Source organism: Ambystoma mexicanum, chromosome 2q (assembly GCF_040938575.1).
Source record: "Ambystoma mexicanum isolate Mex_15411 chromosome 2q, UKY_AmexF1_1, whole genome shotgun sequence".
Lineage (NCBI taxonomy): Eukaryota > Metazoa > Chordata > Amphibia > Caudata > Ambystomatidae > Ambystoma > Ambystoma mexicanum.
The window spans coordinates 539,598,225-539,615,930 of record NC_090924.1 but is presented as its reverse complement, the minus strand read 5'-3'; the positions used below and the strand labels follow the sequence as shown (position 1 = coordinate 539,615,930).

General features: G+C 43.4%; 1 protein-coding gene across 2 annotated transcripts in view; it reads left to right on the top strand.

Annotated features, from left to right (window-relative positions):
* The window catches only part of DLEC1 (DLEC1 cilia and flagella associated protein), a 1,790,999-nt gene that overhangs the window by 1,401,239 nt on the left and 372,054 nt on the right, over nucleotides 1–17,706 (top strand). For both annotated transcript variants that reach the window (XM_069647686.1, XM_069647685.1), the window contains exon 30: nucleotides 12,684–12,913. In XM_069647686.1, coding sequence (XP_069503787.1) covers nucleotides 12,684–12,913 — 230 coding nt within the window. The remainder of the gene's footprint in view (nucleotides 1–12,683; nucleotides 12,914–17,706) is intronic.

Genomic DNA, 17,706 nt, shown 5'->3' with positions numbered 1-17,706 from the left:
CACACACGTCTTACCAGTCTTTGGACTTGCTGCACTGTATTCACTCTTAAACGTTCACTTTGGGTGGGTTTTGTTCATACCCCCGCCTCTTGTGGCACTCTCTCACATGTGCACCCTTTTCTGTAATTCACTTTCACATGGGCATTTGGGTGGTTCTGTGTGATTTGCTTTGCCCATAAGGTTTTATTCCATTCAATGTTTAATATGTTTAGTTTCAAGGTTTCAATCAATTCGTTGTTCAATATGTTCAGTATTCAATATGAATTCATGTTGCTTTATTTAAAGTTTTCATTCAGTTTGGTATTCAATATGCATTTGTTTTACTTATTTTCGAGGACCGTTACTTATTTTCGATCCGATAGGAGCGCCCTGATGTTTGAGCGCCCTCCACGACACTCACCGGCTTCATGCGTCTTGTCCCTGCGGCTCCTGCTGCTTCCTCTTCACTTCTGAAGCCGGGTCGTCCACCTTCGTGACCCCCGCTCACTTGTCGTGTGTTTCCTTCTGCACACCGGCACCTTGCATGCCCATTCATGGATGCAGGCGGCGTGCTCTTCTTCGGGCTTTCTCGCAGCTCCTGGTTCCTGCTCCCTGTCACAGAGGCTCCCACACCTGTGGCAATTACACAGGCCACTTGCTCTGGTTCCCGCAGGTCCTCTGGGATATATGTCAACGTCCTGGCTTGTTCTCTGGTTCCACCACGGCTGCCTCCTCTGAATAAGGGTCCTCTGCTGGTCTCTCCCCCACAGACCTCCCTGCTGCTCCTCTCTCTGCTCCATTGATCAGAGAGAGGAGGCTGCAGGTGTGGATGTCTAATGAGACTTACCTGACGATAATTAAAGGGACATGTCTGACCCTCACAGCACTCCACAAGCATCTTCCTCGTCCCTGTACTAGAGTGGTGGAATGGTGTAGTGTTAACTACTTAGTTGCCTCTTCCTCGTCCCAGTACTATCAAGTGTCACATGTGAGGAAATGAGGGAAACAGCTTTATAGTAACCCATAAAGGTCGGAGGAGGGTTCGGTTGTTCTTCAACCGGAAAAGGGGGATACCATGTCTCGCCAGTGTGTACCCCACTCCCAATCACCAAGGACCCAAGTGATCCTCCCTTGCTTCTCCACCCCCAGGGTCGGGATCCAAGAGCGATGGACTTTTCCTGGCCACCTGTGCAGAGGATACAAGGGGAGTAGGAGTGCGAAAACCCTCAGGTTTCTTACACTAGCGAGAATCCTAGTCGTTTTTTTGTCATTTCGAGATGACAAAAATACTAGGTTGATTTCTTTGATGATAGAAAATCTATACTTATTAAGAAAAGCGTCTTGAGGGCGCTGAGTACCTGTTCGTCTGGTTGATGGTCTCGGAGAAGATGCCAGACTGTCGGAAGATTCAGAGAAGATGGAACGACGCGGGGAACCAGCCCGACTCCCACCCGAATGAGAACCGGGTTGGAGGTGAACCAGCTCCCAACGCCACGAGTGCGCTTTCCCCTGATTTTTGTGGTGTCAGGACAGTGCAGGCACTGACAGGGGAAGCGTTTCCATTTGGAGTATCAAATCCCCTCTGTAGACAGCTGGATCCAGATGATAATGATAACACAGGAAATGACGTGATAATGAAAGCTGATTGTCCGAACAGGGCAGCGTACCAGGGCTGAACAAGAGGCAGAGGAGTCCAAGAAGGGCAGCATACCAAAGTAGGACAAGAGGCGGAGGAGACTAGGCAAGGGAGGGAACCCAAGGAAGTAGGAACAGGACCAGCTCGAAATAGAGGAAACTGGAGGGGAACCACCCCAGGGCAGAAGGAACAAGGAAAGAGCGGACCCACCTTCCCAGGAGCAGAACAAGGAGGCAGAAACAGGGCAGCACAGCAAGGAAGGACCAGGAAACTGGTCAAGAAAAGAACTGAGCTCAAGAGTACGGCGAGGAGTTCTAGAGTACCGGTGTGCACACGATTCAGGAACAAACCGCATTGGGATGCAGTTTGTTTGAATAGACCGGCTCCTTATAAAGGGCTACCAACACCTGGCAGGCTTGGAATCCAAGCCGTGCTGTTCCCAGGCATTGGTATGCCCAGAGAGCGACACGGACCTCAAGTCTGTCCCAGCCCAAGCGCCCTGTGAACTGCGCATGCGCGGAGAGTGAGACACGGCCACCCGCACATGCGCAGTCCAGCGCGCACGGGAAACCTGGAAGCACCCGGGGACATGGGCATCCCAGAACCCGCCAGACGAAAGCGCGGATATATCTGCCAGGATGGGGCACGCCATAAATGGCAGGAGGACCCTGAACCCCAGGTAAGAGGCGTGACAATACTGTCTAGTGCCAGCTGGTGGTCAATGGACGTGTAGAGCGCTTTGACGTCTAAGGTGGCCAATAAAAAGTCAGATTCCCCATGTGATCTCTTCAAACATTTGCAAAGTATGCATTGTGTCTCTTAGATATGAGAGTATGCTATGCACTTCCTTCTGTATGATCTTATTAAGGTATTTGAACATGGGTTCTGTGATCCCAACTATGCCACTTATAGTCGTTCTTCCTTCAGGTACTTCGTCAAATGTTTTGTGCACCTTCGGTTTTAAGTAAAATGTTGGAATTCTGGGGTGACTCACTCCTAGGTATTGGATTTCATCATCTGTAGGTAGTTCTTTCTTAAAGAAATGGTTGATAGTCGGGTGTATTCCTTTAATATGGTCTGGGTTGGAGTGGAACTTAGTTTGGTGTAACAGACAGGTATGTTTAGGATATTATTTGCCATCCTGATATTGTCTGTTCTGTTCATTAGGATGATGTTACCACCCTTCTCCTCCTATTTATAGACTGGGGGTTGCCCTGTCCCTGCTGTTTCTGCAAGTAGGATCTAGTCATTCTTCTTTCTTCTTCTCTTTCTGAGTTGCTGTTGATGTTTGCCAGCTTTCCTGCCTCTCGTCTCCCTTGTCCCATTGTTGTACCTACTGGAGGATCTAAGAAGTGTACATTTTTGGTCGGGGTTGCATGGTTTGCCCTTTTGTGTCATTTGATTTGCTCTAAAAACGACAATTTTGTTTGGGTAGAATTTCTAGTTGCTGGGGGGGCCTGTATAGTGGTTTCAGGTTCACTGTAGATATCAGAGCTTGCCAGTGAGCTATTGTGGGTGCGTTCCACGGGACCTTGGTGTTCTCGAGTCATATTTTGGTTGAATGAATACTCTATCATCACGATAGTCTCGGTCGTCCCTGAAGAATTTACTACAGTTCCTCATTTTGACTTCCTCCTGGTTGCAGCTGGAGCTTCGTATTCTATTTATGCCTTAAGCTGTTCAATCTGCAATATCAGCCTTGTATGTACACTATCTGCATGTTCTACCAGTAGTTGGATCATAATCTTGGAGCCAGCCCTCCAGATAAGGTACGTACAAGGCCTTTTTATGCACAGAAATATTGTCACAACGGCCCTTTTAATTATTTTTGTGTACCACTTGTGTACCACTTACTCAGGCTATTTATGGCAACACCCTCATAAATCAAGGAGTTTACTGCTGACAGCCTGGCCAGCAGCAGCTTGGAAATCCACTCTTTACTTTAACAATCCACACAGTTCCTTGAAAGAAACAACTGTGATGAGTCATGTCCTGTTTATTTTTTAACACTCTCCTTTGTTAATAATTCTATCAATATAATACTTTCGAGTAATACAGAAGACAGATTCATTTGTGGCACTTTGTGTTTTTTTCTCTTTGTTCAGTTGCTTGCATTTTCTAGGTTACAGTGCTATTAAAGCATTTTGAATCTTTAACATGCTTTTTACATGGCTTTAGGACAAATATAGTGTGTCAAATTAACATTGGATCTTAAACAAGGGCTGCATTTCTGTTTCATGTTCCTTTGTATCAATCAGCTTTAATAGAGGCAGTGCAGTTACAGCAGCATGTGTATTTAATGACAGAAGCATATCAGTGGCATTAAATGGCTTGAGGTTCTCGAGGTCTTGAAGTTTTAGGAGAGCCTCCGAGCAAACAGTTGTTTGGCATTTGTGAGAAGGAAAAGCTTTTGGTGTTAAATATGAAGTTGTGTTTTTTAGTCTTAAAATTGCATGCATGAAAGGGCACCGTACATAGTTTTTCTTAGGGAGCAAGGAATAGCTAGGCATGTGGTCTAAACTTTACTTTAACTCCTTTTCTGACCACCCACCGCAAGCAGGTATAATGCATACAGGTATAAGTAGTGCTGTATATATTTTCAGTGGCACATATTGTACCATTACCTATCAACAGGACTGCTGTATATTCAGGCAAAGTTGCCTAATTGAACATCGCAGCTGCTATAGGCATGTCATGGCACAATGCTAATTATTTACAGCAGGGCTGATTGCATCGTGCCCACATTTCCCAGCAGTACTGCTGTGTTTTGGGACAGTAACTGCATTTCTTGACAGAGCTGCTGTAATGGCACAACACCAACATGTGTTGGCATTTTCTGCAGAGAGCTAAAGTACTTAGCAAGAACAGTGTCTAAGCTCTTCCCACCATCCTTCTGAGCCGGTGTGATGCACTCTGGTGGACAGTGAGAGTAGATGGCATTGCAGTCAAATGCTTCAATCCCTCCTACTCAGTCTTGCGCTTTTCAAAACTTCTGCTTCTCCCATGTCCAATAACTGAGTCCCACTGCCAAAAATCCAGCACATTTCAAAGCCTCATAATGAATCTGCTGACTCATGTAGGATAGTCCAAACAGGCTAAAGCTAGTTATGCCAGGCAAGCCTCATATGGAATGCCAGTGCCTTAGCCCTATGGGCCATTCAATGTCAATAGCCTGTTAGTAGCTTAGTGGGTCAAATTCCCTGCTTCAGAGAACATTGGGTAACCTGTTAGTTCAAATCCTGTTGATAGGTGAGTTAATGCAGCTGCATCAGAGGTATGTGTTTAAGATGCAGGTAACATTCAACTGTAAAAGAACTGACTTAGCGTTCAACTTATCAAAAGGACTACTAAATGTTTAGTGATTCAGAACACACACATACACCTCATCTGGGCTGCTATACTAGTAATGGCTCAGAACACACACCCCAACAGTGCTGCTGCACCTGTAATGGCTCAAGACACACACACCTCATCTGGGCTGCTGTACATGTAATGGCTCAGAACACACACCTCATCAGGGCTGCTGTACCTATAATGGCTCAGAACACCTATCCCTTCAGGGCTTGTATATCTGTAATGGCTCAGAACAAGCACATCCCATGAGGGCTGCTATACTTGTAATGTCATACAGGGCTGTTAAAGCATCTGCATTCAAGCAAGTGCTGCATCTGGTGAGAAAAACCTCTAACTCTATCATTCCCATCCTAGTGGCCAAAAGGTGGTTTTCACACATCTAAAAGGAGCACCCAATAGTAAAGCTGCACTAGATTTGTAAATAGAAAAGGCATTTTCAGATGTTAAGATATTAGTTGGTGCTATGTCAAAAGAAAACAGGAGTGGAAGAACAACTCTGAACCTAAGCAATACACGAGAACAAAGTTGGGGCGGGGAGGGTCAGGAGAACAGAGAACATACTAGACAATTCAAAACAGGAATTCAACAACAGGAAGAGAGACCCACAAGCTACATCAGAGGGCAACAAAGAAAGTCAGAAGAGAAACCGAGGTAAGTAATAGGATGGACACACAGTAGGAGTGAGGGATAGAAGCAGAGCAAAAGAGGCATTTAGAGACAGTAAAATAAGAAAACACAGATCAACAGAATGTGGCGAGTGCCGGAGATATAAAAAAAGACTAGAGAAGGGCAGGCCAATAACATAAGACTCTGTGCAAGAAATATAATCAATAGGAGTAGCAACCACAACAGAGAAAATAAAAAAAACAGATATAGCCAGAGTAATGACATGAGAAAGGAAGAAAAGTTATAGCAACGGATACAGCACAATGTAGGAGGGAAACAGCAGTAATAGAATGCAGAGATGGGAAAGAGAATGACAGAGTAACAGACTGCAAAATGTGGCATAGCAACACTTAAGGATGAGAGGCAGAGCATCAGAAAATGAGTGACTGGCGAAACCAAGTAGCAAGAGGAAGGAGAGATGGAGCAAAAACATGAAGTGGCTGTCAAGCAGTTAATGCCAGGCAGCAACAGTAGGCCCGAGAGGCAGAGAAGTGATGTTGTTACAGTGAGGGACTTGATTTATGATCTAACTACCTGGCATTTGTAGTAGTTCTTAACAGAGTTTTGGTGTCCATGTATGATGAAGATGAAGCTGGGTAGTACGCACCTACAAGGTCTTTCTCACTAATGTTTTCAAACACAGTTCTAATTATTATTTTTATTTAACACACAAATTGGATAGTTGTCAGACACTTTTACTCTCTTGCAAAGGTGGAAACTCATTTTTACTCCCTTGAAATTGTATTTACTCTCTAATTCTAAAATACTCTCGTGCCAAAATCCTATCTGGAGCATTGCTTGGAGCCATGAATGATATTCTCTTCCGATTGTTGGGCTAGATCTCCATCATTGGAATCTTCGAAATTGGGAAAGATGAAGTTACGTAGGCCCCTGGGGATTGTTTCTTGGTCTGAATATTGCTGCATGGTATTGCGCTCCCAAAATGTGTTTATTTCCTTGATTGATAGTTTTCTAGTTTGATAAATGTTTGTCTTAGGTCTTCTTGTGAGCTTGGCTTAGTTTTAAATGCATGGTTCGTAGAGTCTACCGGCGAGAAAAGTGCTTGGAAATCATCCGTCCAAGACAGTAACTATTCTGCCATATTGGTTTTGAGTGCAGTTGTGCAAGCAGTGCACGAGATAAGATTTTGAGGTGGGAGTATTAGGTTTCTCCTTTGCAAGAGAGTAAAATGTATGTGACATCAAGCCAATGTGTGCAAAAACTGAACTGTATGGAGATCATTACCATGCGGCAGCATTCTGCATTGTGACAGAATAGACCTTTCATTATTTCTCTAAGGTCTGGCCATTTCATCTCTCCTGTATATATTTAAATGTTGAAAACACAAAAACCTAGCCAATTACATAGTGAAGCAAACCTGAATTTAGATTCGATAGCAGAATTGTCTTTTGATGTTTTATGATAGTCCTCATTTCCTGCAACTATTACTACCTAATGGTATGCCAATGTTATGATACAACAGTGCAGAGATGTAAGGACTCCATGATAAATTATATACCTAATCTCATTGTTAAATTGTTATTTAAATAGCGCTTTTCGCAAATCGCTGTAAATAGAACATATTTATCCCAATTATCACCAAACCGAAGTTGGTACTCCTTTATCGACCTCGAAAGGATGTTAGGCTGAGTTGGCCTTGCCGGGATTCAGATCTGCAATCTACATATCATGCACAGATCGCAACGAGTGCTCAACCAGCTGAGCGATCTTATTGGCTAACATCCTTCAAAGGTCGGTTAACTGAGCATAGACTGAGCTATAGTAATCACAGTGCCGAGATGTTGGACGAACCATGCACAAAGCGCTACATAAAGTTAAATACCTATCTGGATTATCACAGGGATAGGTTTTGCTGAGTTTCTATTTCAATTACAAATGTAACTTTCATTTGTTTGTTTTTGAACAGCTGTTGCACTTCCTGGAGAGTCAGGTTTTGGAGGTTTTATTTGTAGTCTTGAAGATTTGAGAGGCTATAACACAACACTGATCTTTGTCTGAATGCCAGCAAGACGGAGATCCTCCTCATCGACACACCTTCACCATCCTTTCGCCTCACTCTCTGGCCGGCATCTCTTGGGCCTCCACCTACCCCCACCTGCAAGGCTAAGAAGCTTGGGGTCATCTTTGACTCCACACTTTCCTTCTCCGCCCACATCTCTGATGTCTCTTCCTACTGCACCTCCTAGGAGGTACTCTGCCTTTCCTCTCCTTCCCCCAGAAGCTCACTGATTCCCAAGCTCTAGGTTGGACTATTGTAACAGCCTCTTTCTAAATCTACCTGCCTCTACTCTCCGCCCTCTGCAACTAAGCCAGAACAAGACTGCAAGACTTGTCCTTGGCCTCAAGCCCTTGGATCGTATCTCTCCAGCCCTGAAATCTCTCCATTGGCTCCCAGTGGATGCAAGGATTAAATTCAAAACCCTCTCCATTGTCCACAAGGCTTTCTGCGGCCTGGGTCCAAAATACCTTCAGCTATCCCTCCGCAAATACCTCCGCTCTCGAGCTCTTCGCTCCTCTACCTCCCTCCGGCTCAGTCGTTTTTCAAAGAAACAAGCTGGGGGTAGATCTCTGTCTTTGGCTGGGGCCTCCCTCTGGAACAGCCTCTCTGCCACTCTTAAACTTGAGGAGAACCATCTCCAGTTCCGGAGGCACCTCAAGACCTTCCTCTTTTCTTCTGTCTTCGCTCCCCCTCTCCCCTGCTGATCTGTTCTCTCTTGGCACCGTGCACCTGGCCACCCTCTGTCCTTCAGGCCCAGGTACCTGCTCTCCCTGCCACCCTCCCGCACTGCCCCCGGGCCACCCCTTGCACTGGGGTCTGTATCTTTACCCATACAGCCCCCCCTTTTCTTCCTGCACTTATCAGACCTACCCTGTCTGCGGCCTTAAACCCAGCACTTGCCACTTGCTAGCTGCACTACCACTGTTTGCTGCCTTCATTATTTATTTATTATTATTTATCTGTTTCCCCTTTGCTCTTCACTTTCCACTTCTCCCCCTTCCATGCACTTTTCCACTCCCCCTTTCCCATGCACTTGTGCGTTCTCGATGTCACTGGGCCTAGTAAGATCGTTGTTTTGTTCTCCCCTGTTCCCCTCCCTTGCCTTGTCACGCTCTGAAACACTTGTGTAGGAGCGCGATATAAATACAATATCAATTCAATTCAATAACACCTGTGATTGGTCTAATGATAATCACTCACCCTTGAGCAAAGACTTTGCTGCCACTGACCATTTATAGTAATGTACCCCATTGACTGTAAGGTTGAATGGATGTACACTAGACCGTGCACAGTGTAAATTAAATTCTAAGTGCAAATATTATCTGCCTCTGCATGATTATGCACACAGCAGAGGAAGTCTAAAAAAAAAAAAATTGTGCAATACTGCTTTAGTTTCCCTGGTTAATTCTTGATTGCAACTTAGTTTTCCATCTTATTAATTACACAATTCTAAATTGCTCGAAAAATAAATAAGCACAGTGCTTCTGTTTGCTCCATGCAAATTAACAAGGGGGGGTCCTGGGAGTCCCTCTGCCAGACATTAGTCCTGGTTACGAGAGACTTACCCAGAGTCTTTAGCTCACTATCTTTCACAGAGAATAAATATCCCAAACATATCAGTCTTTGTCCTGCCCTGGGGCAGTCAAGCACCGAAATGCTAGGCAATTCTCCTCTGAACAAGAGTACCAACAGCATCCCCAGACACGTGTTTCGGTCTGGTTGGACCTCATCAGTAGGGAGGAGCTGTGCCTCTCTAAGAGTACATCTACACCCAACACACCTTTATGGGTTTATACCAGCTTTCTGCGCTCACCAAGTGTTAATGTTAAGGTTAAAGGATATTTGTACTGCGCACTATCACCACTGGAGTGGTCCCCTGGCGCTCTGGCTGCTCTGAAAAAGGGAGAAGGGGGGTAGTTAGTGGGAATGAACTGGAAAAGTGCAAGAGAGCAGTGATGTGCTGTTGGCAGCCTCAGCCCGGTGTGTCCGTTTGCTGGGCTTGGGGTGTTTTACAGTAGGTAGTTGTCGTGTGCTGTTATGCAAGTCTGTGTGGTTTGTTTTGTTGTTGCATTGTAGTGAAGTTTGTGCGGATTGCTGTGTTTAGGCTTGTGGTTGTGTTTGGTTAGAGTTTGAGAGGTGTATGCAGAGGGCTGAAGTTGTTAGTGGATTGGTTAGTTGGCATTGCTGTCCTTGCAATTGTGTTTAGGTGTGATGCTTTCTATCATTCACTATTCCATCCAAGTGTGGCACTTGTCATCACTCATAGTTTCATTTAAGTGTAGCACATGCTAACATTCATAATCCTGTCTAGATGTGATGGAAGCTAAAGTTAAGGATGGCATCTAAGTGTGGCACATGCTAACATTCATATTTCCATCTAGATGCGACACAGGCCAAAGTTAAGGATGACATCTAAGTTTGGCATATGCTAACATTGTTACACCTGTCGAAATGTGATGCAGTCTAATCTTCTCTATAGGTGTGGCTATGTATTGGAATGCAACATTTACATCTGCAGCACACCTGAATAGTATATTTTACACATACTTTTAAGCTCAAGCTCAAGTGCACTCATAAGCAGCTTACCCCAAGACTTGCTACATCTACACCCAACACAGCAGAAGCTGAACAGAAGGAAACCATTCCTTTTATCACAGTGTGTGGTTTCTTTTTTGAAAGGCTTCAGAGAAAAGAATTCTGTTTCAGAAGCTATTCTCCGTGGCTTGCAAGAAGCGGTCTGGTTTCTTTCAATTAACCCGGACCTTTGCACTGCCCTCTGCTCTACACAGGAAAATAATAAAACTGTCGTATTTATAAGATTTTCATGCGTAAAAAGGCCTGGTACAATGCTTATCTGGAGGCCTGTGTGCAAGGATTCAATACTAGAGATTTGTAGATCAAAGAGGAGTTGGGCACTAGGTAAAGAATCTACTTGCGCAGCACTGGGATAATTCTTGCATGCTATATGTGAGGGAGTTATAGATCTGCAGCAAGGTCACAGGAGAGTGGAGGTGTTGCCCACACCTCGTGTATTGGCTAGTGGGTAGTTGAACCCGAATACCTTGCGCTCAAAAGAATACAGATTGTTTCCAGTAGGGTTTACATAATTTAATTGGTAATGTAAGTGGTCAGCGGACACGTGTTCCGACCCCTCTGGGTCCTTATCAAGGCTGAATTGTATACATTTGTTGACAATCGATACACAATTTCTGACATAGCATGTTGGTGGTTGTTGTTTCACCCATTTTAAGTCATACATTTGAAAACAATTTTGTGGCGTGTTTATTTAGAAAGTTAACGGGGAGTAGGAATCATACATGATAGAATTTTTGTGACATTACATTTATAGTTTTCCACATATTTCCAAAAGTATAGTGATATCATGCATAGTTTGTCATAAAAACAGGGCGGACGAGGAGAGAGGGAGAGGGGAGAGAGGAGACAAACCATTTAGTTAGTATATCTTCTTTGTATTATTTGTATCTATGGTATCCGGTTTCAGGCAGGAGAATTTTTGGCCAGACACAGAGATCCTTACCTATAGTAGTTGATTTTCGGTTGGCCACGTTTGAAATAATAGCATTCTCTCCCACAATTTCCTTTTTGCAAAGTGAAGATTAAAGCAACAAGACAGAAGAGAAGGGCAAGATGTCTGAGAAGCACACATATACCATATTAAAATGGTACAAGGCAATAGAAAGGCTCTAAAACATAGCTCAGTGAGTTTTCTCCATGCAAATGAAGAATTGTTTGTACTCAAAATAAAGATGAAACTTTGTATGATAGAAATTCGGATCACATCTGTTGGTAGCCATCTTATGCTGGTAGAATCACATGTTACCCATTTGTACCCACTGCAATCCTAGGACTACTCATAATGTGATATTACACACTGTACCTACGATTGAATTATACACTATTCACAAATGCAAAGTAGTAGAACATTAATGATCAAATAGTTGTTTCCTTCACTACCAAAAAGAGCATAGAGGACTAAAAAACAAACTCGCTGACATTGTTGTCACCTATTTGTGAAAATATTACCAAAACACATACTTTCAATGCTATATGCCCATTTGCTCACATAGTCTACAAACTGAGTATAAGATGTAATTCTAATCTCCCAATCAAGTTTGGAACAACTCATATGATTGTATCAATATCATGTAAAATAATTAGCTATGGAAACCTGTGGCACTGCTTAAGTAATTATCTAAGTGACTTCCATTTGCCATCTCTTAAAATGCTGATTGTTCTAGGGCAAAAATATGAATTTTCTGGTATCAGTGATGGAACGGTTAGGCACTGCTCTGTTTCTTCCTTTCTGGGAAGTGCTGAAAGATCTCCCCAAAAGAAGAGTCACTTTGAAGTGAGTGACTCCCCTTACCATGCTGTGACCATGCTTGTGCAACAAGCTGAGGTGAGCCAGTACTATCTGTCCCTAGCAACGGCCTATTTTCCAAAAAAGATATCCCTTCTCTACCATGGGCTGAGTATTAGGCATTAAAGGCAGGGAATATATCCCAGTGCCATTGTCAACCAGCTCTTTTCTGTTCTGCGGGTGTTTGTTCCTATGGTGGGGATGTTCTTTAATGTGCCCCCATTCCTGATAGATACACAGCACAGCTCTTGGTGTCGGGGATGGATCTAGTTGCAAATTCATGGCAAATGAAAATGTCAACGCACCTATTTAATCAAGCATCAGAAAGACAATTACTCCTTAATGCAAATTCAACTTTGTTTTGTGAATCCTAAGTGTCCAAAAAGTGTATTAAATAGGGGGCGGGGGACCCTTTTGCTGCATCTTGATGGGCAGGATTTCTATTAGTTCTTTAGTTTGCATCAGGAAAGAGATTCCTATTGCAACAATAAATTCTCTATTAAAAACAGTGATAGCAACGGATTAGTAACTCCCTTCTGATGATTGATGGACTCAAAAAATTGTAGTTTCCATGAAAAAACAAGGTGTACTTAGACTCCAATCAATTTATTATAATGTCTTAATCCTATATTTTTCTTTTAATTAAGATATTCAATTAGACTGGGAGATTTACAATCTGGAAAAGGATGATCGTAAACTGATTGACCTCCTCGTCTTCTATGGTGATCCTTTCCCTCTTAAAGATATGGATGGCAACGAGATCATTGGTTCAAGAATTTGTGATATAACTGAGAGAGATGCGCCTAGCCTGGGCTGGGACCATATCCCCAGTACTTCAAGCACCACATCCTCAGCATTTTCCCAAGAAACAGACTACGTAAGTAATGATTCAAGGTTGTCTAGGATTTTAAGTAAGAATGGAACTGTCGTTATTGGGCGGTAGTTCGTGGGAATGTTAGGGTCAAGTGTGTTTTTTTTAGTAGTGGTAAAACCCAGATGTTCTTCAGGTCCTTTGGGACACAGTTGTTCTTAAATGAGGCATTGATGAGATTGGTGATGAAAGGGGTAAGTTGGGGTGCACAGTCATTAATGACAGTTGGGGGGACAATGGTCCCCTTGGCACTTTGAGGGTTTTAGGCCTGATATAATGTGGAGGACTTCTTCATTGGTGACCTGTGTGAATGCAAATCGGGGTATTTCCTTGTTGGGGGCATCTGCCCGCTTTGTAAGAGGATCAGTAAGTTGAGGTAGACTTTTCTATTTTGCTTCGATTTCAGATTGAAGAGCATTCTGGATATTCAAGCACCAGTTTGCATCCTTGTTGCAATTTTCCACTTGGGGATCAGGGTTTCCAGTTCCCCAAGGATTGAGAAGGCTTCCTTTGTCTTAGAGTTGGCCTTGGAAATTCTGTCATTGTATATTGCTTTTGGTCAGGAGCACCTGTTTTTTGTATTCTCGTGCAGCACTGTCAAAGTTGTTTCTGTTGAGCAGAGTTGGTGCTTTCTTCCAAATGGATTCAGCCTTCTTTTTAGCACTCCTTAAAGCTTTAAGGGAAGGGGTGAACCATCCATTTAGGTGGGCCGGTTGTTTGGCTTTGCGTACAACTAGGAGCGCTAGTTTATTAACGACTGAAAGCATGGTGTTGTTATATTGCAATGTCATTATAGTTGGGTCAGGGTTGTCCGAGCATTGTGCTGTCATGATAGGTTCTAGTAGCGGGAGTAGATTGTTGGCTGTGATATTCCGTTTGTTCCTGGAGAGGCTGGGGCCAGTTTTGGGAGCTTGGTTGGGCTGGACTTGGTATCAGTCTTAAATAAGATGGTGATCTGACCATGGACAAGGGGAATTTGAGAGGATGAAGGCATTACAGTTGATATCGGCAAGCCAGTCAAGCGTTCAACCTTTCACGTGGTTGGGATTTAGGATCCTGTGTGAGAAGCCGAGTGCTGAGATCGTGTTGGCCAAGGAGAGCACGTTCTTGTCAGATGGGTCGTTAAGGCCAAGGTTGAAATCACCTAGAATGATGGTTTGCGATTTGGGTTTTGCATTGGAGGAGAGGATTTGAGTGATCTCATTCTCGAAGTCCAGGACAGGTCCTGGTGGTCTGTAAATGAGGTGGATATTGAGGCTGGCAGTTTTGGATATTGTCATTTTTACTGGAAGGAGTTCACCTGATGCGGGAGGAGTGACTGGTGTCTCTCTCATGTTCAGGGAGGTTTTAGCAATAATGGCTACCCTTTCCCCATTGCAGGAGGGTCTGTCTATTGGACAGATCGAGCAGCTATCTGGGACTGCGAGAGATAGTTCTGGGCCAGCTGCAGCGTGAAGCCAGGATTCTGTTATGGCGAGGAAGTCAAGTTTGTGTGAAGTGATGTCTGCAATGTCTAGAGCGTGGGCTGGTAAGGATCTGCCGTTGATAAGGGCTTCTAGGATGTTGCTGTGGGGTGTGCTGCGGTTAGTGTGGTGTATGATGGAGCTAGAAACTCCTCTAACTCCCAAAGGTACAGTGAAAAGGAGTTTGTGAATAATAAACAACTTAACCGCTAAAAATATTTCTTTCTCCGTAAAAAAACAAATCTTGGAACTGATCCTTATGATATTAAGTTAGTTAGAACAACTGATATTTGCATTGTGAACTACAATTCCCATAACTCCCAAGGTACTGGGACGAAGAAAAGGGCTGCAGAGGAGCAAAACTGCAAAGTGCAGCTTATTAGTGGAAATTACCCACACCTGATGGAGACTGTGAGGCTTAAAAGGCCCCCTCAGGTGCAAGCCATGAGGAAGAAGGAGGAGCAGAACAGTTGTCGTAGGTGGAGAAGTTGTAAACTCTCCATGTTGCAGCAGAGACAGAAACTGGAGGAGAGAGAAGTTCCAGGGACCAGTGTCGAGTAGTAGCCGGTCTTGAGAGGGTCTTCACCCCTAGAAGCCTTAATTGCAGAGATCGCGCAGCGGGACGCGCCAGAGAAGGAAACTTGCACCCTGGAGATCTGGACTGCAGAGGCTTTGCAGTGGGAAGCGAAAGTTGAAATGGCTTCCCCCATAACAAGGCTGTCTCCGGTGGCAGGCAAGCACTCGAGAGCCTTTGGAGCAGAGGAAGCTCTGTGTGCGAGTGGTGCAGGCAGCAACATACTGGAAGTAGCAGATTGCCTGACCGCGTGGAGCAGCTGAGGCAGAGGACCTGCGTGCAGCGAGGGAAACGGATGCATGTGCCATACCAGGGAGTTCACCAAGCTATTGTGACACCGGCGTGCTCTGTGACCGCTCGCTTGCTCAGGGCATTTACTTTAACACCAGAAAGCAAATGCGTAGAGAAAAACACGAAAGGGGGCAATTTTGAATACCGAACTGGCAGAAAGCAGAGAAAACATTATTTTGTAAAATCAACTGACTGTGACTTTAAACATGCAAGTTTATTTAAAAACCAGCATGATGGGGAAATAATTCCAGAACGCAATGCAAACTACCATTACCCAAGCAAAAAGAAAGTTAAAACAAGGCAATTTAAAATGAGCAAACATTGCCAAAGTCAGCAGAGGGCAAAGGAACGTCCTAAAGTTTGTTTAGTTTATTGCCCATGGTTGAAGACATGCATAAAAGAGGCTGGTGTAAACCCACATTGCCAAAGCCAAGGAAGAATTAGAATAAGACCATATTATTGTCAGTATTTGGTCAATGAAGAAGTGGGGAAACAAGTGTCAAGAAGACTGCCCTTGTGGTAAAGGTTATTCCGAAGAAGTGAAGCATAACTTGCAGAGGTTTTGGAAATCACAAGCGTGTAATAAAGAGCACCAATGTGAATCTTGTTTTCCCTGAAGAATTGCTTAAAACCTGGTGTTGTAAAGCCAGAGACATTGTGACATTTTTGTAAGCTGATCTTAACCACAGATGCACTTGTTGTTTGTGATTTGCTGACCTGGCAGGGGAGTACAGCAGGTCAGAGGTTGTGGTAACACTTTATTCTGTTTGGGCAGGGGAATATACACGAACAGAGAACTTTGAAATAGTAGGCCTGGCATTGGGAGTAAACTAGGTGGAAATTGGTGAAGTACTGTGAAGTGGTATTAACAAATCATCCTGACAAACTTTCATTGTGGAAACAAGTGATTGTTAAAGAAGCAGTAGTAGAACTATTAGTATATTTTTGACGAAAGATTACAGAATCATCCCAACAAATTTTAATTGCTGAAGGTAGAGTTGTGTAAATTGCTGCAGAAATGTTTAACATCTTCTGAACAAAAACATTGTTGCGGAACAACCCTCACAAAGACAGTTTATGTTAATTCTGGTGAACTAAGGAAGTGTTCTAGTTTATGTGAAGAAAGTTGTTCTTACTATCACAAGTGGAATAGAAGGAACCTTCGCTGAACAATTCTGAAGTGTTGGAACCTTTGTTGTCAAGTTGGAAGCACAAAGAACTGTGTTGGAACTTTGTTACAAGACAGAATTTCCTTATTCTTTTGGAACTGGTGAACAGAATCCTGCTTGAATCTGTGGAAGTGGAATTCACCCAGATTATAAGGAGAGACAGTTATCATATTGTGAACTTAACTGTTATATTTGTTGTTCTTGAAGTAATATACATTACCTTGGTGAGTTATTGTATGTATAAGGTTGAGGGACGAAACCTTGAGTGTTTCCTTAGTTTATTTTAGGCAGGGAAATCCTCATCAGGGTAGGGATAGTGAGGCGTTTATCCAGCCTTTTGAGTTAACAATGGCATCTTTTGAAAAACCTTCACAAAATTGTCCGCCTCACATTTCTGAACCCCTCACAGGTGCCATTCAGGCTTTAATTTGGTTGCAATTCAGGTGCCACCTTTCACTTTTTTGTGGTAGTTTGCTAGTTTATTGTCTGTGTATATTTAGCATGCCATATCTTTCTCAAAATGATCTGCCACTTTGTGAAATACGGTCTGTTCATAGACTCTGTGGCTAATGTTGGTCTTTAAGGAAAAAGATGCAAGACTTGCCATTCTCCTTCCTTCTCAACTGAGGAAACCACAGATCCTGCATTTCATTGGGGCATAGGTCTAATCATATCCCATAGCTCCCAAAATCAAGCCCTTCGGCTCCTACTGCAATTGAGTTGATATCTGTTATGAAGGTTACTTAATTGGGCTTTGAGATCTCTGCTTCTCCAAATCAGCGCATGATTTTATTAAGGCTGCAAGGTAAAATGGGTCAATTTTTATATCAAATGCAAAAAACTTTGAATAAGTATTGCAGGTTCTCAATTAAGCCACTGTCAGAATTTTAAAAAACAAAGGTTGTTCCATCGGTATTATATGGTATGGAAATTGACTCCCTGGCTTGTGATTTAGAGTGAGCCCGGTTGGAAGGAAGAATTTGGAAAAAGGTTTTTAATCTTCCCCACAGCCTACCAATCGATGCCCTACGATTTGAGTTGGGATTAGTTTTGTTAAATGCCTGGTTTAATTGGAGAATTTTAACATTGTACGCTAAGATGCTTTCCTCTAGGGATTCCTGAATGTATTTTGATTTGAAAGTTCTCATAAATGCAGGTAAATCAAAGGCTTTGATAAAGCTTCAATCTTTGGCTGATTGAATTTGAAATAATTGCAGTAGGACGTTGAACAAATTAATTGAAAACCCTGTCTCTGTAAAGAAAAATCTGCGTTTGCTTTAGATTGGACTGCCACAAAGACCA